At 42.3% G+C, this 24786-nt stretch overlaps 1 protein-coding gene across 4 annotated transcripts in view; it reads left to right on the top strand.

Annotated features, from left to right (window-relative positions):
* The window catches only part of LOC126284706 (LIM domain kinase 1), a 184128-nt gene that overhangs the window by 118724 nt on the left and 40618 nt on the right, over nt 1-24786 (top strand). For 2 of the 4 annotated variants that reach the window (XM_049983838.1, XM_049983836.1), the window contains 2 exons: nt 13765-13996; nt 15221-15478. In XM_049983838.1, the coding sequence (XP_049839795.1) occupies nt 13765-13996; nt 15221-15478 (490 nt within the window). Of the gene's footprint in view, nt 1-13761; nt 13997-15220; nt 15479-24786 lie in introns of all 4 variants that reach the window. The other 2 variants (XM_049983837.1, XM_049983835.1) reach the window with 1 other exon arrangement.

The following is a 24786-nucleotide window of genomic DNA, read 5'->3' as shown; positions in this document are numbered from 1 at the left end:
TTTCTTCTAAGATAAGTCGTAAGGTCAGTATTGCCTCACGTGTTCCAACATTTCGACGGAATCCAAACTGATCCTCCCCGAGGTCTGCATCTACCAGTTTTTCCATTCGTCTGTAAAGAATTCGCGTTAGTATTTTGCAGCCGTGGCTTATTAAACTGATAGTTCGGTAATTTTCACATCTGTCAGCACCTGCTTTCTTTGGGATTGGAATTATTATATTCTTCTTGAAGTCTGAGGGTATTTCGCCTGTCTCATACATCTTGCTCACCAGCTGGTAGAGTTTTGTCATGACTGGCTCTCCCAAGGCCGTCAGTAGTTCTAATGGAATGTTGTGTACTCCGGGGGCCTTGTTTCGACTCAGGTCTTTCAGTGCTCTGTCAAACTCTTCACGCAGTATCGTATCTCCCATTTCGTCTTCATCTACATCCTCTTCTATTTCCATAATATTGTCCTCAAGTACATCGCCCTTGTATAAACCTTCTATATACTCCTTCCACCTTTCTGCCTTCCCTTCTTTGCTTAGAACTGGGCTGCCATCTGAGCTCTTGATATTCATACACGTGGTTCTCTTCTCTCCAAAGGTCTCTTTAATTTTCCTGTAGGCAGTATCTATCTTACCCCTAGTGAGATAAGCTTCTACATCCTTACATTTGTCCTCTAGCCATCCCTGTTTAGCCATTTTGCACTTCCTGTCGATCTCATTTTTGAGACGCTTGTATTCCTTTTTGCCTGCTTCATTTACTGCATTTTTATATTTTCTCCTTTCATCAATTAAATTCAATATTTCTTCTGTTACCCAAGGATTTCTAGCAGCCCTCGTCTTTGTACCTACTTTATCCTCTGCTGCCTTCACTACTACATCCCTCAGAGCTACCCATTCTTCTTCTACTGTACTTCTTTCCCCTATTCCTGTCAATTGTTCCCTTATGCTCTCTCTGAAACTCTGTACAACCTCTGGTTCTTTCAGTTTATCCAGGTCCCACCTCCTTAATTTCCCACATTTTTGCAGTTTCTTCAGTTTTAATCTACAGGTCATAAGCAATAGATTGTGGTCAGAGTCCACATCTGCCCCTGGAAATGTCTTACAACTTAAAACCTGGTTCCTAAATCTCTGTCTTACCATTATATAATCTATCTGATACCTTTTAGTATCTCCAGGGTTCTTCCACGTATACAACCTTCTTTCATGATTCTTAAACCAAGTGTTAGCTATGATTAAGTTGTGCTCCGTGCAAAATTCTACTAGGCGGCTTCCTCTTTCATTTCTTAGCCCCAATCCATATTCACCTACTATGTTTCCTTCTCTCCCTTTTCCTACACTCGAATTCCAGTCACCCATTACTATTAAATTTTCGTCTCCCTTCACTATCTGAATAATTTCTTTTATTTCATCGTACATTTCTTCAATTTCTTCATCATCTGCAGAGCTAGTTGGCATATAAACTTGTCTACTGTAGTAGGTGTGGGCTTCGTATCTATCTTGGCCACAATAATGCGTTCACTATGCTGTTTGTAGTAGCTTACCCGCATTCCTATTTTCCTATTCATTATTAAACCTACTCCTGCATTACCCCTATTTGATTTTGTGTTTATAACCCTGTAGTCACCTGACCAGAAGTCTTGTTCCTCCTGCCACCGAACTTCACTAATTCCCACTATATCTAACTTTAACCTATCCATTTCCCTTTTTAAATTTTCTAACCTACCTGCCCGATTAAGGGATCTGACATTCCACGCTCCGATCCGTAGAACGCCAGTTTTCTTTCTCCTGATAACGACATCCTCCTGAGTAGTCCCCGGTCCAATAAATGGGGTCATCGCCCCTATCCTGGCAAACATATCAGCTTGCACATTACCACTAATCCCTGTGTGACCGGGGACCCACAATAGGTTTACCCTATTGCTTTCCCCTAGCTCCTCAAGGACTTTGTGGAATTCTGCTACGATCTTTGATCTTGTTCCAGAGGCCACCAATGCTTTCAGGTCTGCTGGGTTGTCTGAATAAATGAAAATTCTACGACCTTTCTGCTTGAAACACAATGACCATCTCCTCTACAGAGATTTCACTCACCAGTCTTGGCTGCACTCTATATACCCCGACCCCAGCACCTTGGTTTGTTTTCCAACCATCAGTGACCTAAACTACGTCCCCAGTATGATGTCAAAATTTCTTCTCCCAGAACTCTCTACTTGTAATTACTGCATTGAAATACTTGTTGTAGCAGCTGGAAGTTGTTATATAGTCGGCTGGCATTTCCCCAACCATACCTATGTCTACCTCACTCAGTATTTTAGTGTGAGATCAGGAATACCCCAGTGAGTTCCAGGTTTTGCCAGTCTTTAACCTGTCTGCTTCAGCTGCTGCCACCATCTTTACCCACAGGTATAATAGGGACATGTCCAGCATGGTTCCCATCCCAGCAGTGTCCGCCCTCGGTAGGTGAGTGGTCAGCACAACAGAATTTCAATCCTAAGGGCCCGGGTTCGATTCCCTGCTGGGTTGGAGATTTTCTCCCCTCAGGGACTGGTTGTTGTGTTGTCCTAATCATCATCATTTCATCCCCATTGACACGCAAGTCGCCCAAGTGGCGTCAAATCGAAAGACTTGCACCTGGCGAACGGTCTACCCGACGGGAGGCCCTTGTCACACAACATTTATGTATCCCAGCAGTGGGTGTGTTGCTAATTCCGCCTGTAATGGCTAAGCAGGCCAATCTTCGCACCTTAGCAAGCTCCTTAGCAGCTACCCACTGTTCTTCATTTTTCCAGGATTTTATAGTCTAATAAGTGATCATAGGTCTTACTACCGTGGTGTAGATCCAGTACATACTCTTGGGGATTATCGACCATTCAAGGAAGACACAGCAGTCCCTTCTCTAGAGAGGGTGAGCCTTGGAGCAATTCACACATTTTGTAGGAGATGAACATATGACTTCTTCATGGGCAGCCTTACCACAATTGCCACAGGTGGCGTCTCCCTTACATGCAAGAGTTGTGTGGCCAAAGCACTGGCATTTAAAACAGCACATTGGGTTGGGGACATAGGGCCACATGGTAAGGTTTGTTGATTTGGGGGAAGGGACGAAACCGCGAGGTCATCACTCCCATCGGACTAGGGAAGGACAGGGAAGGAAGTCGGCCATGTCCTTTCAAAGGAACCGTCCTGGCATTTGCCTGAAGTGATTTAGGAAAATCACGGAAATCTTAAATCAGGATGGCCTGATGTGGGTTTAAACCATTGTTGTCCTGTATGAGAGTCCAGTGTGCTAACCACTGCACCACCTTGCTTGATACCACATGATAAAGTGAAGAAAACTTGCCTTAATATGTTCTGGGAGTTTTGTGCTATTGAAAGTGAAGTTGAACATGTCAGATTTAATCAAACTGCCTTCCACCCATTGCATAACATTTTGCATATCTACAATGCCTTCTTGGGCCCACTCAACTTTCAGTTCTGTCCACCAGGTTCCTGAATGTCACAACACCCTTATTGTTGTTTAATGTGGTATGGTGCAGTCTCAGTAGCTCATTCCCCATGGCTTATGGCTTTCTGTGGTTTGTCACTTGTTGGGAACTTGAGAGTTCCACCAACAGTGTCCAATTTTGCAACCACTTAACGATTTTTAATGTACCTGCAATCCTCTCTAAGCCCCTTTCAATGCAAGAAAGTGAAATCTTTGCCAAAGCTTCACTCTTTCTTTTTAACCAATGAAAACAGTTCTTCTTTCTCCATTGAACGGGTGCTCCTTATCTGAGGGGTCCACGATAGTTTCTCATCCAGGGTTACCCCTAGATATTTCTCTATCCCATTCACTGGTAGAGTTTCACCGAGAAGCTTGGGATTACAATATGTGTGTTGGATCTGTATGTTCGATCTGCTTCCTTGTAACTGTTACTGCAACAGTGTTCTTAGAACTGACCTTTAGATCCTGTTTCCTGCACAAATTTTGCATAATGTTCAATTCTTTTTGTGCTATAGCTCTGACTTTCATGGAAAACTTGTCAAGTATTTCTATGATAAGATCATTTGTATATCCGTGGACTGTCTACTGTCTAGAGTTTTATTCTACAATAAGTTCATTCACCACAAGGTTCCAGAGTAGAGGGGACAGGACCCGTTCTTGTGGTCAACCTTTGGAGGTGTTGATTACTGTTTTTTCTTGCATCATGGTGGTTCTTACTTTTCTACCACTAATCCATAGCTCCACGGCTCTAATCCACCTACAAATGGTGGTTTCCAAGCCATGCACCTTTGCTGCCTTAACCATGGATTTGAAGGTCCAAGAAGATGCAGAGGGCTATTTCCTGGAAGTGTGCTTTCTCCATCTTCCCAACAAGTTGGTGGAATGCAGTTTCACATGATTTTCCTGGTTGGTATGCATCTTGGTTTATGTGTAGGACAGACTGGCTGGTCTCATATCTGTGGTCTTGGTATGATCAATTCTCCCTGGCTTTGGAATGAAGACAACCTTCACTGCCCTCCAGACATTAAGAATGATCCCTGCTGCTAGCTTAACCCTAAGTAACCTGCATAGGAATCGTATTAAGTTTGCTCCTGCTGGTTGCAGGAGCACTGGGAAAGTTCCGTCTGGGCCAAGTGACCTGAACAGTTGGAATGTCCCCCCCCCCCCCATTGGATTTTATTGTGTCCAACACATTCTCTGGCAGATTCCCAGTTCTTCCTCCAAATACCTGAAAACCGATATCGCACAGGGATCTCATCCTGGTCTACGTTGTCTCTGAGTACATTGAGGAAAATGTCTTAAGGAGTAGTTCCAGCGTTTCATGTGCTGTCCATGTATACTCCCATCCTCTTTCCTTAAAGTTCCTCCAGAATTAGTTGGTATCCTAGTGAGTATTTTGTGAAGTCTGGCCTTAACAGCTGCACTCGCTACCTTTTCACAGAATACCTTCCAGGGTGCCTGCTTTGCTTGCTTAATTACAAGATTGTATCCGGCAAGGGCCTCCACATATTCTGCCCATTGTCCTTTCCTTCTAGCAAGGTTAAACAGTCTTCATATCTGTTTCCTCTGTGATTCCAGGTTGTTGTTCCACCAAGATAAATTTCTATTCGTGCACTTCTTGGTAATAGAGCAGTTGTCATGGTATGAGGTCACCATGGCAGTGCCTCTGCTACCTCCTGAAACTCTACTGGTTTCCTTATCGAAGTACTGACTTCTGATAGGCTTGAGTGGAGGTCCCTCCTATATGCCTCCCAGTCAGTTTTCCTGCGATTCCTATAGGATGTGGTCTATCTAAGGCCCATTTCTACCTCGAACTTAATATACATGTGGGCTAATGAGGATGGCTCTGAAGCCTCATGCCATTGTTTGACATAACTAACCCTCAAAGTGGAACCATAGGTTATGTCAATTACCACTTCCTCTCTTACATTTCTAAAAGTAGGTTCCTTGCCCCTATTGAGGATCTCTTAAGTTATTAGCTAGAAGAAATTCTAGGAGGTTCTCATTTCTACCGTCAGTGTTGTCGCTGCCCCACATCAAGTTGTGGGCATTAGCATCACATTCAACCAACAGTTCGTCACCCTGTTGTGCACAGTTTTCCGTCAGTCTCTTCACCTCCTGAGGAGGAGGAGGAGGAGCACTGTCTTCATAAGGAAGGTACGCTGAAGCCATTACAAACTCCCTCGTGATACCTTCCTCACATTGCTGCATCCTGATGGTCATAAAGTCCCTAGAAGAAAAGTCCGCCATCAACGTGAAAGGGATTCCATTTTTTACATAAATGGACATTCTGGAGTTTCTTATATTTCTAGCATAAGCCAGCTTACCTCCAGTGTTGCCAAGGCCCGATACACTCGCTTTATATAAATAGGATTCCTGAATCAGGGCCACATCCACTTCTCGTCTTCTCAGAAGACGACTGAGGGCAGCAGTGGCCCCTTTACTGTGTTGTATATTTATCTGCAGCACATTCAGTCTCCATCTTGCCACCATTGTCGCTTCTGGTGTCCTTGATTACCCAGACGGCAATTGCGAGAACCCCAAGAATAGTCTCAGGTTCTGTTCCTGCACTGTCTTCAGGGACTTCTCTCTGACTTCCACCACAAGGGTTTTGCCATTTGATGCAATCCTCTGGTTGATTACCTTCCAATCCTCTGTTAAGACTTTTGAGTTTTGAGACCCTATTTTCTCGATCAGTGTCTCTGGAGAGGTATCCTTAAGGAGTTTTGGCACCCCGATTAATATTTTTGTGGTCTTGAAGAGCTACACGTCCTGCCACAGTGATATTAGGGGCACCTTTTCCTTAAGCCATTCCACTGTACCCATCCCCTCACAAAGGTAAGAACACCGTGATACAGATACTCTCTCCTGAATATGGGTCCTGGACCAGCAACCACCCCCCCCCCCCCAAAAAAAAAAAGCCATCTGTACGAACTACTACTGCTGCGAGGTGATCCTGATCAGTGGATAGCCTTGCTGGATAACCACCAACCTAAAAACTGAGACTGCAGTGCTAGAGGTTGAACCGCACAATAACCCTAGATTTGTGTGGGGTGGGTGGACTGCTGTGGCCTGTTGTGGGGTTGTGAACCACTAAGAGCTATGGCGGGATGAAGCCTCTCTGTCGTTTCTAGGTTCCCGGTTCAATACACAATACGTCTGTTTCCCTATTTCTTGCCTCGGATTTTTCTGGATATGCTTACCTTGAGAAGTGGGATCTTAGATCTCTCCCATGTTCTCTTACTGCCTGCCCTCGATGTAGAAGGGGTTTGTGCACCCCGTTCACCCTGGGACAGTCTTTCCTTGGAGGCCTTGGGCACAAGCCCTTTTAGTTCCCTTCACTTTTGTTTAGGAAGCCACTCTGTTCCTTCCTTTAGTTTTTGTTCTCAAAGAGGTTTCCTCCTCTGAGCCCGAGACAAGTCTTTGATCTTAATCTGGTCCAACTTCTTAGTAACCATTCCCACTTCTTGAACAGGTCTGTTCCCTTGTTCAGCTCAGGGGATGTTTTCCATTAGTTCCAGCCCCGATGTTTGTGTGTTGCGAGTTCTCATCAAGCCTCTCAGTTTTGTTGCTTTCTTTTGCGTCCCTTTTGGTCCCTCAAGAGTTGGGGATCTAATCGGTCCGCGCCACGGAAACCCCACACAGTGCAAGGGTAATTACTCAGGGAGATCCTCCGGTACCCCTGAGGCTCCGTTCATGACACATCTTCTCATGTGCCACGCACCCCTCGGCATGGATTGCATCACACCTTGGGTTGGCTATTGAGGAGTTGGGAAAGCACAAGGAATGGATGTGAGATGACAAGACCTTACCAACTGTAGGTTCCCATAGCCAGCATTGCCCTCAGCTTCATATGAACACACAAGCCTCCCCACCCACATGGATGGTGCTACTTCAAGGTGGTGGTCCCCGGAGAGGTAGTTGTAATTTAGAATAAGTTGTTTAATACTCAAGAAAATGTCAATCTCTATCAAATTCCTAGGCCAGAGGAATTGGTGGAAATATTGGCTGGGGGCAATTATTTTTCAAATATATGTCCCTGATGCCTATTTTCAGTTGGGAATATTGGACAGCCTTGGCGATAGTGACGATCTAAGAAGGGGAAAATAAGCTGCATATGTAGATTGAAGTTTGTGTTAGGGAGGGCATTGGACTAGTGTAGTCTATACAGCTGTGTTAGCTATATTGCTGTGGTAGTGTAATGGTTAGCATATCTGTCTAGAAAACAGACACACCCAGGTTCAAGTCCCAGCCGTGGCACAAATTTTAATTCTCATTTCTTCAGATTCCATCATTAAAGTGAAATGAGGGTGTAAAATGTAGTCAAGTTAAATCAGTTACTGCTGAGAAAATTAAATTAGAAAGTGAAACTGAAGGTAGTAGAAGTGTGTTGCCGTTGTTCGAAAGTTTTTCTTGAAAGTATTTGTCTGCTGTGTGAATTGAAACATTGACGATAAACAGCTCGGAAAGGAAAAGAATCGACATTTTTAAAATGTGGTACTGCAGAAGAATGTTGAAGATGAGATGGATAGATTGACTAATTAATGAGGAGATACTGAATTGAATTGAGGAGTAGCAAAACTATGGCTCACCTTGACTAAAAGAAGATAGGACATATCCAGAGGCACAAAGGGATTGTCAAATTAGTAGTCGAAGAAAGTAAATGGGAGAAAAATGTAGAGGGGAAACTGCAGTGCAGAGTCGGAGCACAGATTGTCAGTGCAGTATGTTCTAACAGCCAAGTGTTTGAATGTCTGTAAAAGAGTCTGCAGTTGCCTGTATGCTATTAGAAACACACATTGTTTGTTGAAAAGTCTCCTTATGGGCCCTGTTTATCCACATGTTATTTATACAATATCAAACCACTGAAGGAGAGCAAACATACAATGAAGCAGCAGCAGTGAAACAGCTCATCAACAATTGCCAGTTTAAATGCTGCTGCTGCCGCCGCTCTTTCCCCCAAGGAAAAAAAAATTGCTTAAATTTTATGCACATTATCAGTCTCCCAGTAAATATTTGGAAAATCTACATCAATTTTTTTAGGATTGAAATACTAAGTGATTTGTCATAATACATGTGTGAAAGAAAAGAACGAAAATGTATACGTTTGATTAGCTCTTGTCAAAGCTAGTTTTTAAACTGCTTAGTCTGTCAGTTGTTTTGCTCAAGTATTTGTCAGAAATTTTTTGTCATCATCGTTAGTTTGTTCTCAAGCCTGAATTTTCGTTTTGGAAAGTATTCTCTGTTCTGCAGTATAGAAATGACGGACACTCATTGTTGCATTGTGGGCAGTAGTGTGAAAAGATAGAATTGATTGCTGGTGTTCTGTTTCATAATGGGCAAACAATTATAAATGAATAGAATCTATAATTGCTTCATTTGTATGGGATATCCTGTAGTTTCCCACATTCCACTTGAGTTCTAATAATTAACAAAATGACATTTATGGAAATACTGCCATTCGTGATGTTGTAAACTGTGAAATTTAACATTTCTATAAAATGGATAACTATCACACTATCAGCAGTAAAACTTGGAGATATGTGGAAAATTTGCTTTTTGGAAATCATAGTTCTTTTAAACTAAGAAAAGAACACTACATTAAAAAACACTTTGTTCTAGTAAATACCATTCATCCATCTACAATTTCTTGTGTTTCCTATAGGGAGTAACATTGCTGAAAAGTAGCAGATAAACTGTGCCACATGTCCAACCACAGAAGCAGAAAATAAGCAAAAATATGTTAAAATTACAATATTTAGAGAAGCATTATAGTTGCTCAAGGGAAATTGTGCCAATTGAAAATGATAGCAGGAGAATTATTGGTGAAATAAAACTTGCATCTGAATTTCAAAACACTTTGGTTGTGCTTTGAAGAAACAAATGTCCAAGTATTGACAAAATAATGGTAGAATTCTTGTGGGCGCATGCTGAAGGATGATGTAAGAACTGTACAGGTTAATAAATCACATATATGCAGCGAGGGAAGATTAATCAGATTTTTAAAAGAATATATGTGAGTCTTCGTTTCTAGCATTTGTAGACTTAGAGAAAGCTTTTGACAATGTTGACTGGAATACTCTTTTTCAAATTCTAAAGGTGGCAGGGGTAAAATACAGGGAGCGAAAGGCTATTTATAATTTGTACAGAAACCAGATGGCAGTAATAAGAGTCAAGGGGCATGAAAGGGAAGCAGTGGTTGGGAAAGGAGTGAGACAGGGTTGTAGCCTCTCCCCGATGTTATTCAATCTGTATATTGAGCAAGCAGTAAAGGAAACAAAAGAAAAATTTGGAATAGGTATTAAAATTCATGGAGACGAAGTAAAAACTTTGAGGTTCGCCGATGACATTGTAATTCTGTCAGAGACGGCAAAGGACTTGGAAGAGCAGTTGAACGGAATGGACAGTGTCTTGAAAGGAGGGTATAAGATGAACATTAACAAAAGCAAAACGAGGATAATGGAATGTAGTCAAATTAAATCGGGTGATGCTGAGGGAATTAGATTAGGAAATGAGACACTTAAAGTAGTAAAGGAGTTTTGCTATTTAGGAAGTAAAATAACTGATGATGGTCGAAGTAGAGAGGATATAAAATGTAGACTGGCAATGGCAAGGAAGGCGTTTCTGAAGAAGAGAAATTTGTTAACATCGAATATAGATTTATGTATCAGGAAGTCGTTTCTGAAAGTATTTGTTTGGAGTGTAGCCATGTATGGAAGTGAAACATGGACGATAACTAGTTTGGACAAGAAGAGAATAGAAGCTTTCGAAATGTGGTGCTACAGAAGAATACTGAAGATAAGGTGGATAGATCACGTAACTAATGAGGAGGTATTGAATAGGATTGGGGAGAAGAGAAGTTTGTGGCACAACTTGACTAGAAGAAGGGATCGGTTGGTAGGACATGTTTTGAGGCATCAAGGGATCACAAATTTAGCATTGGAGGGCAGCGTGGAGGGTAAAAATCGTAAAGGGAGACAGAGAAATGAGTACACTAAGCAGATTCAGAAGGATGTAGGTTGCAGTAGGTACTGGGAGATGAAGCAGCTTGCACAGGATAGAGTAGCATGGAGAGCTGCATCAAACCAGTCTCAGGACTGAAGACGACAACAACAACAACAATGTGAGTCTTCAAGGGGTGGATGGATTTCTAAATATATGAAAAGTGCCAGTTTGCCTTTGTTCTATAAAAGAACAAAAGCAAACTGGCACTTTTCATTTATTATAATGTTGTTCTACCAAGCACCAATAGAAGATTCCGTAAACATGGATTTATAAATCTTCGCAGTAGAGTAGTCAGAGGGAGGCAGGTGTAAAAAAAAAAAAAAAAAAAAAAAAAAAAAAAAAAAAAAAATGTTGTAGCAAGGATTGCATAAAACAAAGGCACTTACTATAAAATAAAACTGCATTTAACATCCAAAAATATAAAGCTTCAGACCAGAAAAAGATTAGTGGAAAGTTATGTTCAGAGAACTGCTTGGTATGGGGTAGTTGATGAAAAAATTCCTGATAAAAAATGTAATAAACTGTGTAACTTTGGAAATATTCAAATAACAGAATTCTGGACAAGCTAACCAAAACTGTCCAAAATATTTTAACAAAAGTGTCTGGAAGATCCACCTACTGAACAAAGCAAGTGATACAACCAGTGTGAGCAGTTATGGGGATCTCTCTCTCTCTCTCTCTCTCTCTCTCTCTCTCTCTCTCTCTCTCTCTCTCTCTCTCTCTCGCTCGCTCGCTCGCTCTCTTCCCCCCCCCCCCCCCCCCCCCTACTGGTTACTGGTACCTACAAAATCTTATCAAAAGCATTGTTAGCTAGGGTGGAACATCTCAACTCTCAAATTGGGGACTTTGAATGTGATTTTAAAGAGCACAGATCACATTCAGAGCAGATTCTCAACTGAAAGTCGATAATAATGTTTCTGACAACATGATATAAAAATTTCATAATCAGTTTTGTTGACTTCAGGATAGCCTGTGACTCAGTTGATAGGAAGTCACTGTTTGAAATTCTCACTGAACTGGACTTAGGTAGTAAAACTACTACTCTGATTAAGCAAACACTAAGAAACGCCAGGTATAAAGTGAAATTTGGAGATGGAATTTCTAGAAGTTTTGAGATCAAAACTGTAGTGAGGCAGGGAGATGGTCTTTCTCCAATGCTCTTTGTGTTCCAGGAAAAGTCGAAAGGGAATGGAGAATGTCATCAGGAGAAAGCAAAATCAGTAAGGGACTTAGATTAGGTTACAGAAGAAACAGCTTACATATAGTGTGTTTATCATTTGTGGATGAAATAGCTATTTTTCAGACTCGGTCGAAGCAGCCACTAGACAAATAGAATTGCCTAAAGGACAAGCTGAAAAAGTGGGCTTACAAATGTCCTTTGCGAATACCAAATTTATCATCAAAAATTAAGGCAACCTCTGTCATAACTATGGAAAAAAATTGAGAGAACAAACAAGTATATAGGAGAAATAATTGAACAAGACAATTTCGAGACTAGAGCCACTAAAGCAAGAGTTAATAAGATGAAATCAGCATATCACCTCACTAAGATGGTATATAATAAGAAATTAATATTAATTGATGCTTCTTTAGAAACTACTGTACAGTAATTTGCCAAAAACCATTTTATATAGCAGAATGTGTAACTCTGAACAAAAAGATAGTGATGGAAGTACTGGAAATTACTCAAAGAAAAATACTAAAGAAAGTATTGCGATCAGTTAAAGAGCAAACACAATACATAAGACGTCTTAATAGTGAACTTCATGTGCACATTGAAAAAGAGAGACCGGATTTGGAAATGAATAGCTTTCTTTGGCCACATCCAAAGGTTGAATTCCAACAGACTGACATAAAGACTGTTCACATAGTTCGTTAAATTAAAAATGAGTAATAAATGGTGCAGAGAAGTTGGAAGGATATGGGGAAACTCCAAATTGCTCTGCAAGATACTGAGGAATAACTGCCACTCGGAATAAAATTGAGACTCTAAAGGTGTCTTGAAAAATCCTAGAAAACTGGCCCATTTTGGCAGGATAAAAAAGGGAAAAATTGTAAGAGAAATGTGGAAGAAAATAAAGAACTGATTTAAATAACCATAGTCCGTAGCGGCTCATACGAAGAAGAAGAGGAAGAAGAAGAAGAAGAAGAAGAAGAAAAAATGGTTGGGCATATATGACATGAGTAATTGCTGGAAACTGTAGTTGGAAGGATGGTGGAACAAAACAGTGACAGCACCATGCCTAGATATGTGTATATAAGTAGATGGTACCAGGGTAATCCCAAAAGTAAGGTCTCCTATTTTTTTATAAGTACATAGACCTGTTTATTTCTACAATGGTTTACATCAGTTTACAACTTGAACATTTAGCTATTTTTCGACATAATCACCATTTCTATCGATGCATTTTTGTAGACGGTGTGGGAATTTTTGTATGCCCATGTCATACCAGCTCGCCGCCATGCTGTTCAGAAAGTTATGAAACTCTTCTTTCACCTTGTTGTCGGAGCTGAATCGCGTTCTTGCCAAATGTTCTTTTAACTTAGGGAACAAGTGATAGTTACTGGGTGCCAATTCAGAACTATAGGGTGGGTGGGTGATTATGTTCCACTGAAACTGTTGCAGGAGAGCAACGGTTTGCCGAGCGATGTGTGGGCGAGCATTGTCATGGAGAATGTGTACGCCCTTGCTCAACATTCCTCTTCTCCAGTTCTGAATTGCCGTTTGAGTTTTTTGGGAGTCTCACAGTACCTGTCAACGTTAATTGTGGTCCCAGCGATTCAACTCTGATGACGAGGTGAAAGGAGAGGTTCATAACTTTCTGAACAGCTTGGCGGCGAGCTGGTATGGCATGGGCATGCAAAAACTGCCACAGCGTTCACAAAAATGCTTCGATAGAAATGGTGATTATGTCTAAAAATAGCTGAATGTTCAAGCTGTAAACTGATGTAAACCATTGTAGAAATAAACAGTTCTATGTACATATAAAAAAATAGGAGACCTTACTTTTTGGATTACCCTCGTAGATTGTGTTGGATGCTATAGTTAAGAAAGGTGGTAAATGGCAAGCTGCAAAAGTGAACTGAATCAGTTCAACCTTGTGATTGGTTAGAAAAACAACATGGACTACTGAGTGGACAGCATTGTCATTTCTTTTTATAAATCATACAGTAGCTTTACATTCTCTAATCAGGTTTCCAGTTCCTAAAGTAGAATAGGTCTTATGATTTAAGCTCTTTATCTCAAAATGGCTTACATATTTTTCATTGTATACTGTTTTTACATTTTCAGCAGTTCACCACCATCTGGCCGTGAAAGCTGTGATCTGTCACGAACTCGATCATTTCGTGTGGAACCCAAAAGTCAGCGCATTTTCCGTGCCTCTGATTTAGTGAAGGGTGAATTATTGGGGAAAGGATTCTTTGGCCAAGTGTACAAAGTTACCCACCGTGCAACAAATGAAGTCATGGTACTGAAAGAATTGTACAGAGTGGATGAAGATGCACAGAAGAATTTCCTCAAAGAGGTAAACTGAATATTCATTTGTAAGAAATACTTTGGATAAGTTCAGCTCTGCATGGCAATAATGTGTACAAAGGGATACTAGTTTAGTATTTTACTTGCAAAATGCCCCTGATAATTTCAAAACAAGAGAGTAACAAAAGGTATAATAACAATATGAAAAGGATAGATTACTACTCATCCCTTCAAGGAGTCAGTGAGTGGCATTCAGGCTAGTCTGATAGCTAATAATATGTTGCAGTCTTCTTCTTACTGCACTTGTGTGCCACTCGGCACCTCAATGTGGTAAGTAGTAAGTAATCATCCTTTTCATATTGTTCCGAATCCATCGTGGGTTTTATATTGTTAGAGTTTGCAAAACAAATGGAGCAGACACAATTATTGACTCATTCTGAATTACAAATGTGCACAATTTTACTATAAACAATATTGATGGTGGTAGTATTTGAAGATAACAATTTCATATGAAATGTTCACCATAATTGTTAAATTTCAGATTTAAATGTACTAGCAAATGCTGTTTTAAAATCTAGTTTTGAAAAGGTAGTTGATTCGTGGTCCATATCAGTGTGTTTTAGTAATAAGTTAATTGGCAGAATTAGCCTTGTATGCAAAAGTTGATAAAAATTTTCTTGTGCTTGTGTGCACATCTGAATGACATTATTTTGAAATATACGATTACATTTATTTCATGTTACCTCTTCTTAAACACATACTGTTACGAAATTTGACTAGTTTTGTTCCTCTATTCTAACCAAAGAAATTGGTGCTACTACAAGTGATCTGACAGTTATATTTATGTCAACCTGCCATAGCTTCAGAAATTGAAGCAATTTAACTTTATTTTATGTTGCAGATTGTGAAGATATCAACAGCTGCCTTCACTATGTCACTAATCTATCTTACAACTAAAATTTACAAATTGTAGTTTATACCTGCTGTCAAATACATAATTCTGAAGGATATATTTAACTTCATTGTTGCTTCTCTTTCCTTTAGTAGCATTTTAAGATGGCTACAACTTCATCTCAGTACTCCATATGTCTCTACCCAAAGAGCCTTCAGTCTTATGACATGGTCGAAAGGAAATTACCATGGCATTTCCCCCTCCCCTTTCTTAATGTTACATTCTTCCGTGAGAGGCTTTCATATTACATCTTTCATTTTTATGTAAGGGTAAGAAACACATCTATGGGTTAGCATTGATATTGTTATATTTTTGCTTCAGGTGGCGGTACTTCGTAGTCTGCATCATCATAATGTGCTGCGCTTCATTGGAGTGTTGTACAAAGACAAGCGTTTGCACCTGGTCACTGAATTCATCTCAGGGGGCACGCTACGAGAGCTATTGCATGACATATCTGAACCATTACCATGGGAACAGAGAGCATCATTTGCAAAGGACATTGCTGCTGGCATGGCGTACTTGCATTCCATGAACATCATCCACCGTGATTTAAACTCTCACAACTGCCTTGTTAGAGAGGTTAGTTATATACATCATACATCTAGCGAAGAAATAAATTACAGTGCTGTTATTTCATATAACCATGCCTGGGAAGTGTGTGTGTGTGTGTGTGTGTGTGTGTGTGTGTGTGTGTGTGTGTGTGGTGTGTGTGTGTGTGAGAGAGAGAGAGAGAGAGAGAGAGAGAGAGAGAGAGAGAGAGAGAGAGAGAGAGTGTTTTTGTTATTATACACACATTACTGCAATATAAGTTATGGTATAAATTATAGGGAAAAAGATCTGGAAACCTTATTTGGATCATACAGTCAGTTTTTAATTAACTTTCCAATAGAAGTGGATAAATGCAGTAGGACCCTAATTGATAGTGTTTTCTGTGATGATCAGAACAAGAGATACAACTGTATACCCAGTAACACATGGTCTTTCTGATATTGATGCATAGTTAGGTAAATCAGATAGTGCCTTATGGTACAGATACTCCTCAGTGGAAACCAATTAATTAATGATTCCAGGATAAACATTTCTAAGAATACTTGCAAGAGAAGCCCTGGGATTAAATCTGTAACTATCTCAATACTGACATAAAATTCAATCTATTCTTTGATAAATTCATACCATTATTCAAAATTAACTTTCGATATACACTAATCAGAAAGGACATTGAACAGTCTTGTAAAAACTGGATCCCTAGAGCCTCCAGGGGCTCGGCATTCATTTCCTGGGCATAGGCTTGGCGACCCCAGGGTTTCCTGAGCTGGGAACTGGTAAGCGCTGCCAGTCCCCCGTCACCGTAAGCTCTGGGCATGCTTTAGTGCCACCGTGTGGCGTCGAGGTGAACATTGTGTGTCTCAGGAAATGGGGATCTTGGTTTAACTGCCTGGATCGCGATGATGGAAGAAATCTGTACCAAAAAAAAAAAAAAAAAAAATCCTCAAATTCAAGGTGTGTTGTTCGCTGATGAGATGCATGGCTGTTGAGGTAGAAAAGTTGTTAGCTGGCAACCTCCGGGGAACCTGCCGCACCTCACCTCAGTTGTATAAGGCTCACTCAGGCATGCGGGGCTCTAAGTGGACCCTTACTTCCCTAGCCTGTTCGTGGGAACATATCATGAAGAGGGTTGATGGCAATCTTACCAAATCTGTCTCCTTTATTCTGACCTTCAGTAGCACAAAATATCCTGAGCAAGTTAAGGCTGGCTTCCTTCACCTTAGTGTGAGGCCTTATTTCCCGACTGTGGTTTTAAATGTGCTGTTTTAAATGCCAGCGTTTTGGGCATATCACCTTAGGGTGTACAGGTGAAGCGACTTGAGGCAAGTGCGACAAGGCCGCTCATGAAGGAGCTGGTTGCTCGTCTCCAACAAAATCAATTGTATCAATTACTCTGGAAACCACCCTGTTTGGAGAAGGGACTGCTGAATCTTTTTAGAGGAAGGTGAAATCCAGGAAATATAAACAACCTCCCCTATGGTGAGGCAAAAAAGATCTACAAGTTGATGCAACCTCCCATATTTGCTACATCTTTTGTGTCAATGGTTCAGAAGCCTACTCCAAAAGCAGATGCCGATGGAGGTGGCAAGTGTTGGCACTAACACCTACAGATGTCAGTGGACTTGCAAGGCAGCAAGTGTTTCAGAGCATGTAGCCTCTACTCTGTTGACAGAAGAAAGGTACAGGCGCCTCCAACAGCTGAGGCTGTTCAGAAGCCCAGTACAGCCATTACCACTCCCACGTCGCCTCCACCAAAGCCCACCAAACCGCAAAAAGCTCCTATAAAGCAGCAACAGCAGGTCAAATCATGTGGTAAACTATCTGACTGTGTCGATTTCATTTTACATGATGCTTCATGTGACTCATCCCCAGAGCTGATGGAGTATGACATATATGTGGGGGAATGATCTCATCCCATGACTGCCTCTCCACTTGCTGCAGTCCCTCCACCCTGTCGGAAAGACAGGATGAAGGTGCTACCCCCGTTATAAATGGCTCCCAGACTTCAATGGAACTTGCAGGGCAGCAGAATGCTTGTGGAGGAACTTCGTCTACTCTCTCAGGGTAGACTGCTGTGTCTGTGTCTACAGGAGACTTACTTCCATTCGTCATACTCCCCTGGGCTATGAGGCTATACACTCCACCTGGGTGGAGAGAGAGCTAGAGGAAGCATAAGTATTTTCGTCAGCACAAACTACCATTCCTTGCCTCTCTCACTTAAGACAACTTCAGAAGCCGTTGCTGTGTCCGTGCACGAACATCATCCATTGACTATATGTTCCATTTACTTGTCCCCACATGATGCACTTGATGAAGAGGCCCTCAACGACTTTGTTACACAGCGCCCCCAACCGTTCATCATCTGTGGTGATTTTAAGGCCCACAATGTGCTTTGGGGCTCTGCAATTACTTGTCCCAGGGGTAGAGCAATTGAGAGGCTTCTCCACAGCGACTGGGGTCATTCACTGCCATTGATCTCTCGCTTTGCTTTCCAGCTCTTGCCCACAGTGCTCAAAGGGAAGAGGTCGATGACTTCCACAGAAGTGATCACTTCCCGATCTGGGTTCTCCTGCCATATGGTATGGGCCCCGAAAGAAAACTGCCGTGATGGGTGCTCAGTAGAGCCGAATGGAGACTCTAGAACCAATTGGCCCAGTTCGAACAGTGTGCGAATGTCAAGGCATGGGTGGATCATATTACTAAAATGATCCACCTTGCCACTGTAGCATCCATTCCACAGTCCATGAGCCACCAGAAGAGGCAACCTGTCCCTTGGTGGAGTGCCAAATGCCACTCTGCAATCAGCACCAGTCATGTGGCTCTGCGTAGGTTCTGATGTCAGCCAACTGCTAAGAATCTTGCAGACTTTCAGGTGGCGAAGGTAAAATGTCACCGAATTATTCGAGAGAGCAAGAAGAGGTTGTGGCAACAGTTCTTGAATACCATTAATCGTTCCACCAAAGGTTTCATTGTGTGGGAGACAATCAGGGGAATTTCTGGGAGAGGAGGGAGGTGCGCCAAGACTGCTGTAATGAATAACTGCACTCTCCACACAGATCTGAGAGACATTGCCCAGACTATGGCGGTGTATTTTGCCACAGTTACTGCAACAGCCAGTCAGGATCCGGGTTTTCATTGCCATAGAGCGGTTGCTGAGAGGTATAATTTCGACTTCCAGTCCACCTCTAGTGCAGTTTAAAAATGCCCATTCTCCATATGGGATCTGGATTCTGCATTGTCTGCGGCTTGTGACACATCCCCTGGTCATGACAGGATCCTTTACAGTATGGTATGGTATGGCACTTCACAAGGCGCAACAAAGATTCACTCCTCACACTTTTTAATGACAATTGGGTGTCAGGTCGCTTTCCTGACTCGTGGTGGGAGGCAGTTTTAATTCCTCTTTAAAAGCCTGGGAAAGACCGCACATGCCCAAGTAGTTACTGTAATGTTGCCCTCACTAATTGCATAGGAAAGACCTTGGAGTGGATGGTCAACTGCCACCTTGTCTGGATCTTAGAATCCTGGCAACATCTTAGTCGCTTTCTGTGTGGGTTCAGGTGGTTTTGTTCCTCCTTTGATAACCTTGCCCTCCTGGAGGTGGCTATACAACAAGCTTTCCTAGGCCGTCGCCATCTTGTAGGTGTATTTTTTGACAGCGAGAAGGCCTACGATAGTACTTAGAGGCGTCTCATCCTGAAGCAACTTCATGAATGGGGTTTTCTTGGTTGTCTTCCCATTTTTATTCTGTCTTTCCTTGCGCCACGATATTTTAGATACCAAGTTGGTGACGTCCTGTCTGATCACTTTGAGCAGGAGAATGGTGTCCGTCAAGGTAGCATTTCCAGTGTGGCTGTCTTTGCCATAGCTATTAATAACATTATGTCCATTGTGAAAAGTCCTGTCCAGTGTTCCTTGTTTGTGGATGATTTCTCTGTTTTGCTCTTCTGCAAGTCTCGTAACAACAACACGTCAGTTGCAACTTGCTCTTAGACGTTTGGATGAATGGGCGCAGAACTTTGACTTTGTTTTCCACCAAGAAGTCCGTGTGTGTTCTTTTTCACTATTCTCGTTAGATTTCCCCGGTGAGATTTCTGGGGCTCATTGTTTACTCGAAGCTTTTGTTGTTAACTCATCTTAAAGACGTGAAACAATGGTCACTTAAGGCTTTAAGTATTTTAAAATGTCTTAGCCACAGTACGTTGGGAGCAGATAGGACTTGTCTGCACCTGTTTTACAGGTCATTTGTGCTATGTCGGCTCTATTATGGGTACATGGTGTATTTGTCTGCAAGACCTTCTTATTTAAAGATGTTGGACATTGTGCACCATTAAGGGATTAGGTTGGCCACTGGGGCATTCAGAACTGGCCCCATACAGAGCCTCCGTGCAGAGGCTGGTGAACCACCACTTCATATGCCAGGCATATAAAACTATGTCCACACCATACACACCTGCATACCATACTGTTGCTCAGCTTCCTCTGGCATGGCTTTTTCGTAACTGGCAATGAGCAATGAGGCCCTTTTGGATTCGCGCACAGGATTACCTTTCTGAGATTGACATGGCTGGTCTTAATGTTTTACGTTGAGGTTGGAACAGATTTCCACCTTGGCTCCTCCAGAGACCCAGACTTATTTTAGATTTGACTAATTTTGAGAAAGATAATACGCCAGATTTTACATTCCAATCTCTGTTTTTTAACATTTTAGATGTGCATCACGGTTTTACCGTCGTTTACACTGATGGTTCCAAACAAGGGAATTTCCTTGGCTGTTACGCAGTTTTCCCTAATCATGTCATCAGGATTCACCTGCCTGATGAATATACCGTTTTCACAGCGGAGCTCCATGGAATCCTGAAAGCACTGGAGAAGGTGAATCATATTCGGAACACTCAGTTTCTCATCTGCTCAGATTCCCTTAGTGCCTTACAAATGTTGCAGAATCAGAATCTGTACCCAGCTGAGGAGTTGATCCAGCTGATATATGACCAACTGTACTAGCTCCAATGACGGGGTAAGCAGCTGCCATTCTGCTGGGTGCTATGTCATGTCGGAATGTGGGGCAATGAACAGGCCGATCAGGCTGCTAAGGGCAGGATGTGGCACAGTGTCCTATTCCCATGCAGTCTGTCATTTCTGCAATCCACAAGAAGTGCATGCAGTTGTGGGAGGAAGAATGGGTGGTGGTGACAGCCAGTAAGCTGCAGTTGGTGAAGTCCACAATCCGGCCATGGCATTCCTCCTGCCAGTTGCTCAGGCAGGATGAAGTGACCCTCGCGTGTCTTCAGATCAGGTGCTGTCCTCTCACACACAGTTTTCTATTAGGGCGGGAGGTTCCCCAATTTTGTTATGCTTGTGGTGTGCACATCTCTATCCACCACATTTTAACAGAATGCATTTTATACTGTGCTGAAAGGACAGAAGCAAAAATTGGTGGTAATCTGCCCTCTATTTTAGCTGATGCTGAGACAAGTATAACTATGGTTTTAAGGTTTTGTGATGTGCCTGGACTCTGGCCTGAACTTTTGGGCTGGAAGTTTTAGTCTATTGCAGACTGGCTGGCTCCTCCCTTTTTTCCTTGCAGTCATCCAGCCACTTCCATCTGCTATATTGTTTTAGCTCCTCCTACCACTTTCCTCCTATGTTGTCCATGTTTTACTGCTGACTACATGCTTCGTCCCATGCTTCAGTGTGACTATGCACATAGTTTTCCAATCTTTGTAACATGTGCTTTACCTTCTGTTTTATATTCCTGTTCTGGGTATCATCTTGACACCTGTCTCAATCTGTTTTTGAGCAGGGGCTGAAGACCTTGCTGTCGTGTGCCCATACAAACCTCTCCATCCATCCATCCATCCATCCTCCCATCCTCCCATCCTCCCATCCTCCCATCCTCCCATCCTCCCATCCTCCCATCCTCCTATCCACCTATCTGTGGATAACTAGAGGCATTAAAGTATCTTGAGAAAGGAAAAGAGATTGGTATCTGTTGCCAAAAAACAAGTAAAGCTCCTCGTTAGTTGCATACCACAAATACTACAAAAATTGCTCAGAAAAGTTATTAAAAAATCAAGGAACATGCATGTTGTGTGTGGGATTGGTAATTTTGACAACAGACTTCAGGCTATGTGGAAAGCAGCAAAACAAGACACAGGACAATGAGCCATAGACCAGGGTAACATCTTCATTAATTTAAATGGAAGTATTATATATGATCAGTCACAGGTAGCATACATGGTTAATAATAATTTATTAAATGATTTAGAAAATACGGGGCCAAACAGTTAAAGCAAAAAAAGGAGTATGATGAACAAGAGCTTGCATAAAATTTCATTGTGTTGATGTCTCACTGACTTTTCCTTTGGAAATTAAGAAAATTATATATTTTCTCAAAAATGAAAGCTCATTTACCTTTGATGGGGCTTACAACAGAGTACTAAAGGCTTTTTACCATATAATAATCACTGTCTTTTCTAAAATATGTAGCTCATCACTGATTCAGGAAACTTTTCCAGTGATTGAAATATACCATTGTTGTGCCCCTATATAGGAAAGCTGATAGCCAATGTCAGTAAGAACCAACCCATTTGGTGACTGAAATTTTCCAAATTGTTGATGTGGTTATGTATCCTAGAATAGCATCCCCCTAAGCGACTGTAATATCATCAGTAAATCTGGATTTCTGAAGTGTTGCATAACTTTGAATGCCATTTACGCATTCAGTAACCAAAATTTGAAAGCACTAAATAACGAAATACACTGAAGAGCCAGACAAACTGGTACACCTGCCTAATCTCGTGTAGGGCACCATGAGCATGCAGAGATGTTGCAACACGATGTGGCAGGAACTCTACTAATGTCTGAGGTAGTGCTGGAGATAATTGACACGATGAATCCTGCAGGGCTGTCCATAAATCCATAAGAGTGTGGTTTTAGGGCGCACAACCGCAATGTTCATTAGCGCCCTGACTAATTTAGGAATGTACCGCGAGGCACAAGGTTAAAATATCAACTAAAAGGGACAACACTATAAAATACGTATTAACAGGCATAGGATTAAAAAACTACAGCATAATCAAACGTCCTTAGACAGGTGTGTCAAGTTGATAAAACGAAGAATGCGAGCAGCAGCTCCTGGGTTATCTGCTAAAATGGCATCCAGAGTACATGGCAGGCCAAGATCAAGACGCAGCGTAGTAAAATCCGGACAGGACGTTAAAATGTGGCGGACCGTCAGCAATTGCCCACATGGACAGAATAGCGCTGGCTCTGCCGTCAGCAGATGGCGATGGCTGAACTGGCAGTGTCCAATTCGTAGCCGGGCCAAAACGACCTCCTCCCTCCGAGAAGGACGTGAGGAGGACGTCCAAGCTGCAGGAAGAGGTTTCAAGGCCCGAAGCTTGTTGTCCATAAGTGCAGCCCAGTCGGCATGCCACAGCGATAAAATGCGCCGACAAATGACCTTGCTACAATCTGATGAAGGGACACAACAAGAAGCCGTCCGAGGCTGGAGGACCGCAGCCTTGGCTGCGGCGTCTGCAGCTTCATTCCCAGGGATACCGACATGGCCAGGAACCCACATAAAGCTAACTGGAGACCCGTCGCCCACCAGCCCAGCAGAAGTGTTTAAACCCAGAAGAGTGTTCCTGGAGCCACTCTGTAGCAGTTCTGGACATGTGGGGTGTTGCATTGCCTGCTGAAATCGCCCAAGACTGTCGAAATGCACAATGTACATGAATGAATATAAGTAATCAGACAGGATGCTTAATGTATGTGTCACCTGTCAGTTATATCTACACCTTTCAGGGGTCCCATATCATTCCAACTGCACACACCCCACACCATTTACAAAGCTTCCACCAGCTTGAACAGTCCCCTGCTGACATGCAGGATCCATTGATTCATGAGGTTGACTCCACACCCATACACATCCATCCACTCGATACAATTTGAAACAAGACTCATTCAACCAGGCAACATGTTTGCAGTCATCAACAGTCCATTGTCTGTGTAGATGGGCACAGGCAAGGCGTAAAGCTTTGTGTCGTGCAGTCATAAAGGGTACACGAGAGGGCCTTTGGCTCCAAAAGCCCATATCGATGATGTTTAATTGAATGGTTTGCACACTGACACTTGCTGATGACCCAGCATTGAAATCTGCAGGAATTTGCAGAATGGTTGCACGTTGAATGTTCTCTTCGGTCGCCGTTGGTCCCGTTCTTGCAGGATCTTTTTCCGGCCGCAGCGATATCAGATATTTGATGTTTTACCAGATTCCTGATATTCGCAGTACACTCGTGAAATGGTCGTACGGGAAAATCCCCACTTCATCGCTACCTCAGAGATGTGTCCCATCGCTCGTACACCCACTGTAACACTACATTCAAACACACTTAAATCTTGGTAACCTGCCTTTGTAGAAGGATTAAACGATCTAATAACTGTGCCAGACGCTTGTTGTCTTGTATATAGGCATGCCGACCTCAGTGCCATATTCTGCTCGTTTACATATCTCTGTATTTGAATATGCGTACCTATACCAGTTTCTTTGGCACTTTAGTGTAGTTCTAGGTGATATTTTCTGTGACCTATCTGAGGCATTTGACTGTTAATCACATATTCTCTTGGATAAACTGAGGATTTATGGTACTGATCGTATGGCAAACCAATGGATAATACAGAGTGATTCAAAAAGAGGTTACAAACTGCCATGGCATGTTGGGCATTTGAGAAGAATCATTAATCCCATAGGAACTGGGGGTTGCAAATGGCTTCTGGTGCTACTAAATGGCATTGCAGTTATTTAGTCGCATTCTATAAATGGACACCCACTACAGGTGGGAGAGTTTTTGTCTAGATGCATCGAGACAAGCCTGACATGTTCTGCATTGAACGAAGTGCCTTGTCAAACATACCTGGGTTTCTCGAAGGCATCCTGCTAGTGCAACAATGATACACACTAGGCCCTCTGACGATGTAAGAGATGTTTCATACACGAGGCCCTTCAGATATCCCTAACAGGAAACAATCAATTGGAGGCAGAGTGGGTGATTGTGGTGGCCGTGTGACTGGCTGACTGCGACCAGTCCAGCGGCCGGGAAATTATTTGTCTGCTGAAAGATGCGGAGGCTCCATAATGCTGACAAATAGCCATGGGAACATCTTTCAGTATGTCTTGAAGGGATCTCCAGTGATGCCAGCCCACACTTTAAGGGTAAATTTGTTTTCTGAGGCATGCGTATATGTAGCATGTGGTTTCACATGTGCTCATGTATACAGGTTTTGCACATTCATCACACCCTCGAAGGAGAACACAGCTTTATTGGCTAAGAGAACAC

Source organism: Schistocerca gregaria, chromosome 8 (assembly GCF_023897955.1).
Source record: "Schistocerca gregaria isolate iqSchGreg1 chromosome 8, iqSchGreg1.2, whole genome shotgun sequence".
Classification (NCBI taxonomy): Eukaryota; Metazoa; Arthropoda; class Insecta; order Orthoptera; family Acrididae; genus Schistocerca; species Schistocerca gregaria.
The sequence above is the reverse complement of the archived record's forward strand: the minus strand, read 5'-3'. Positions and strand labels throughout refer to the sequence as shown.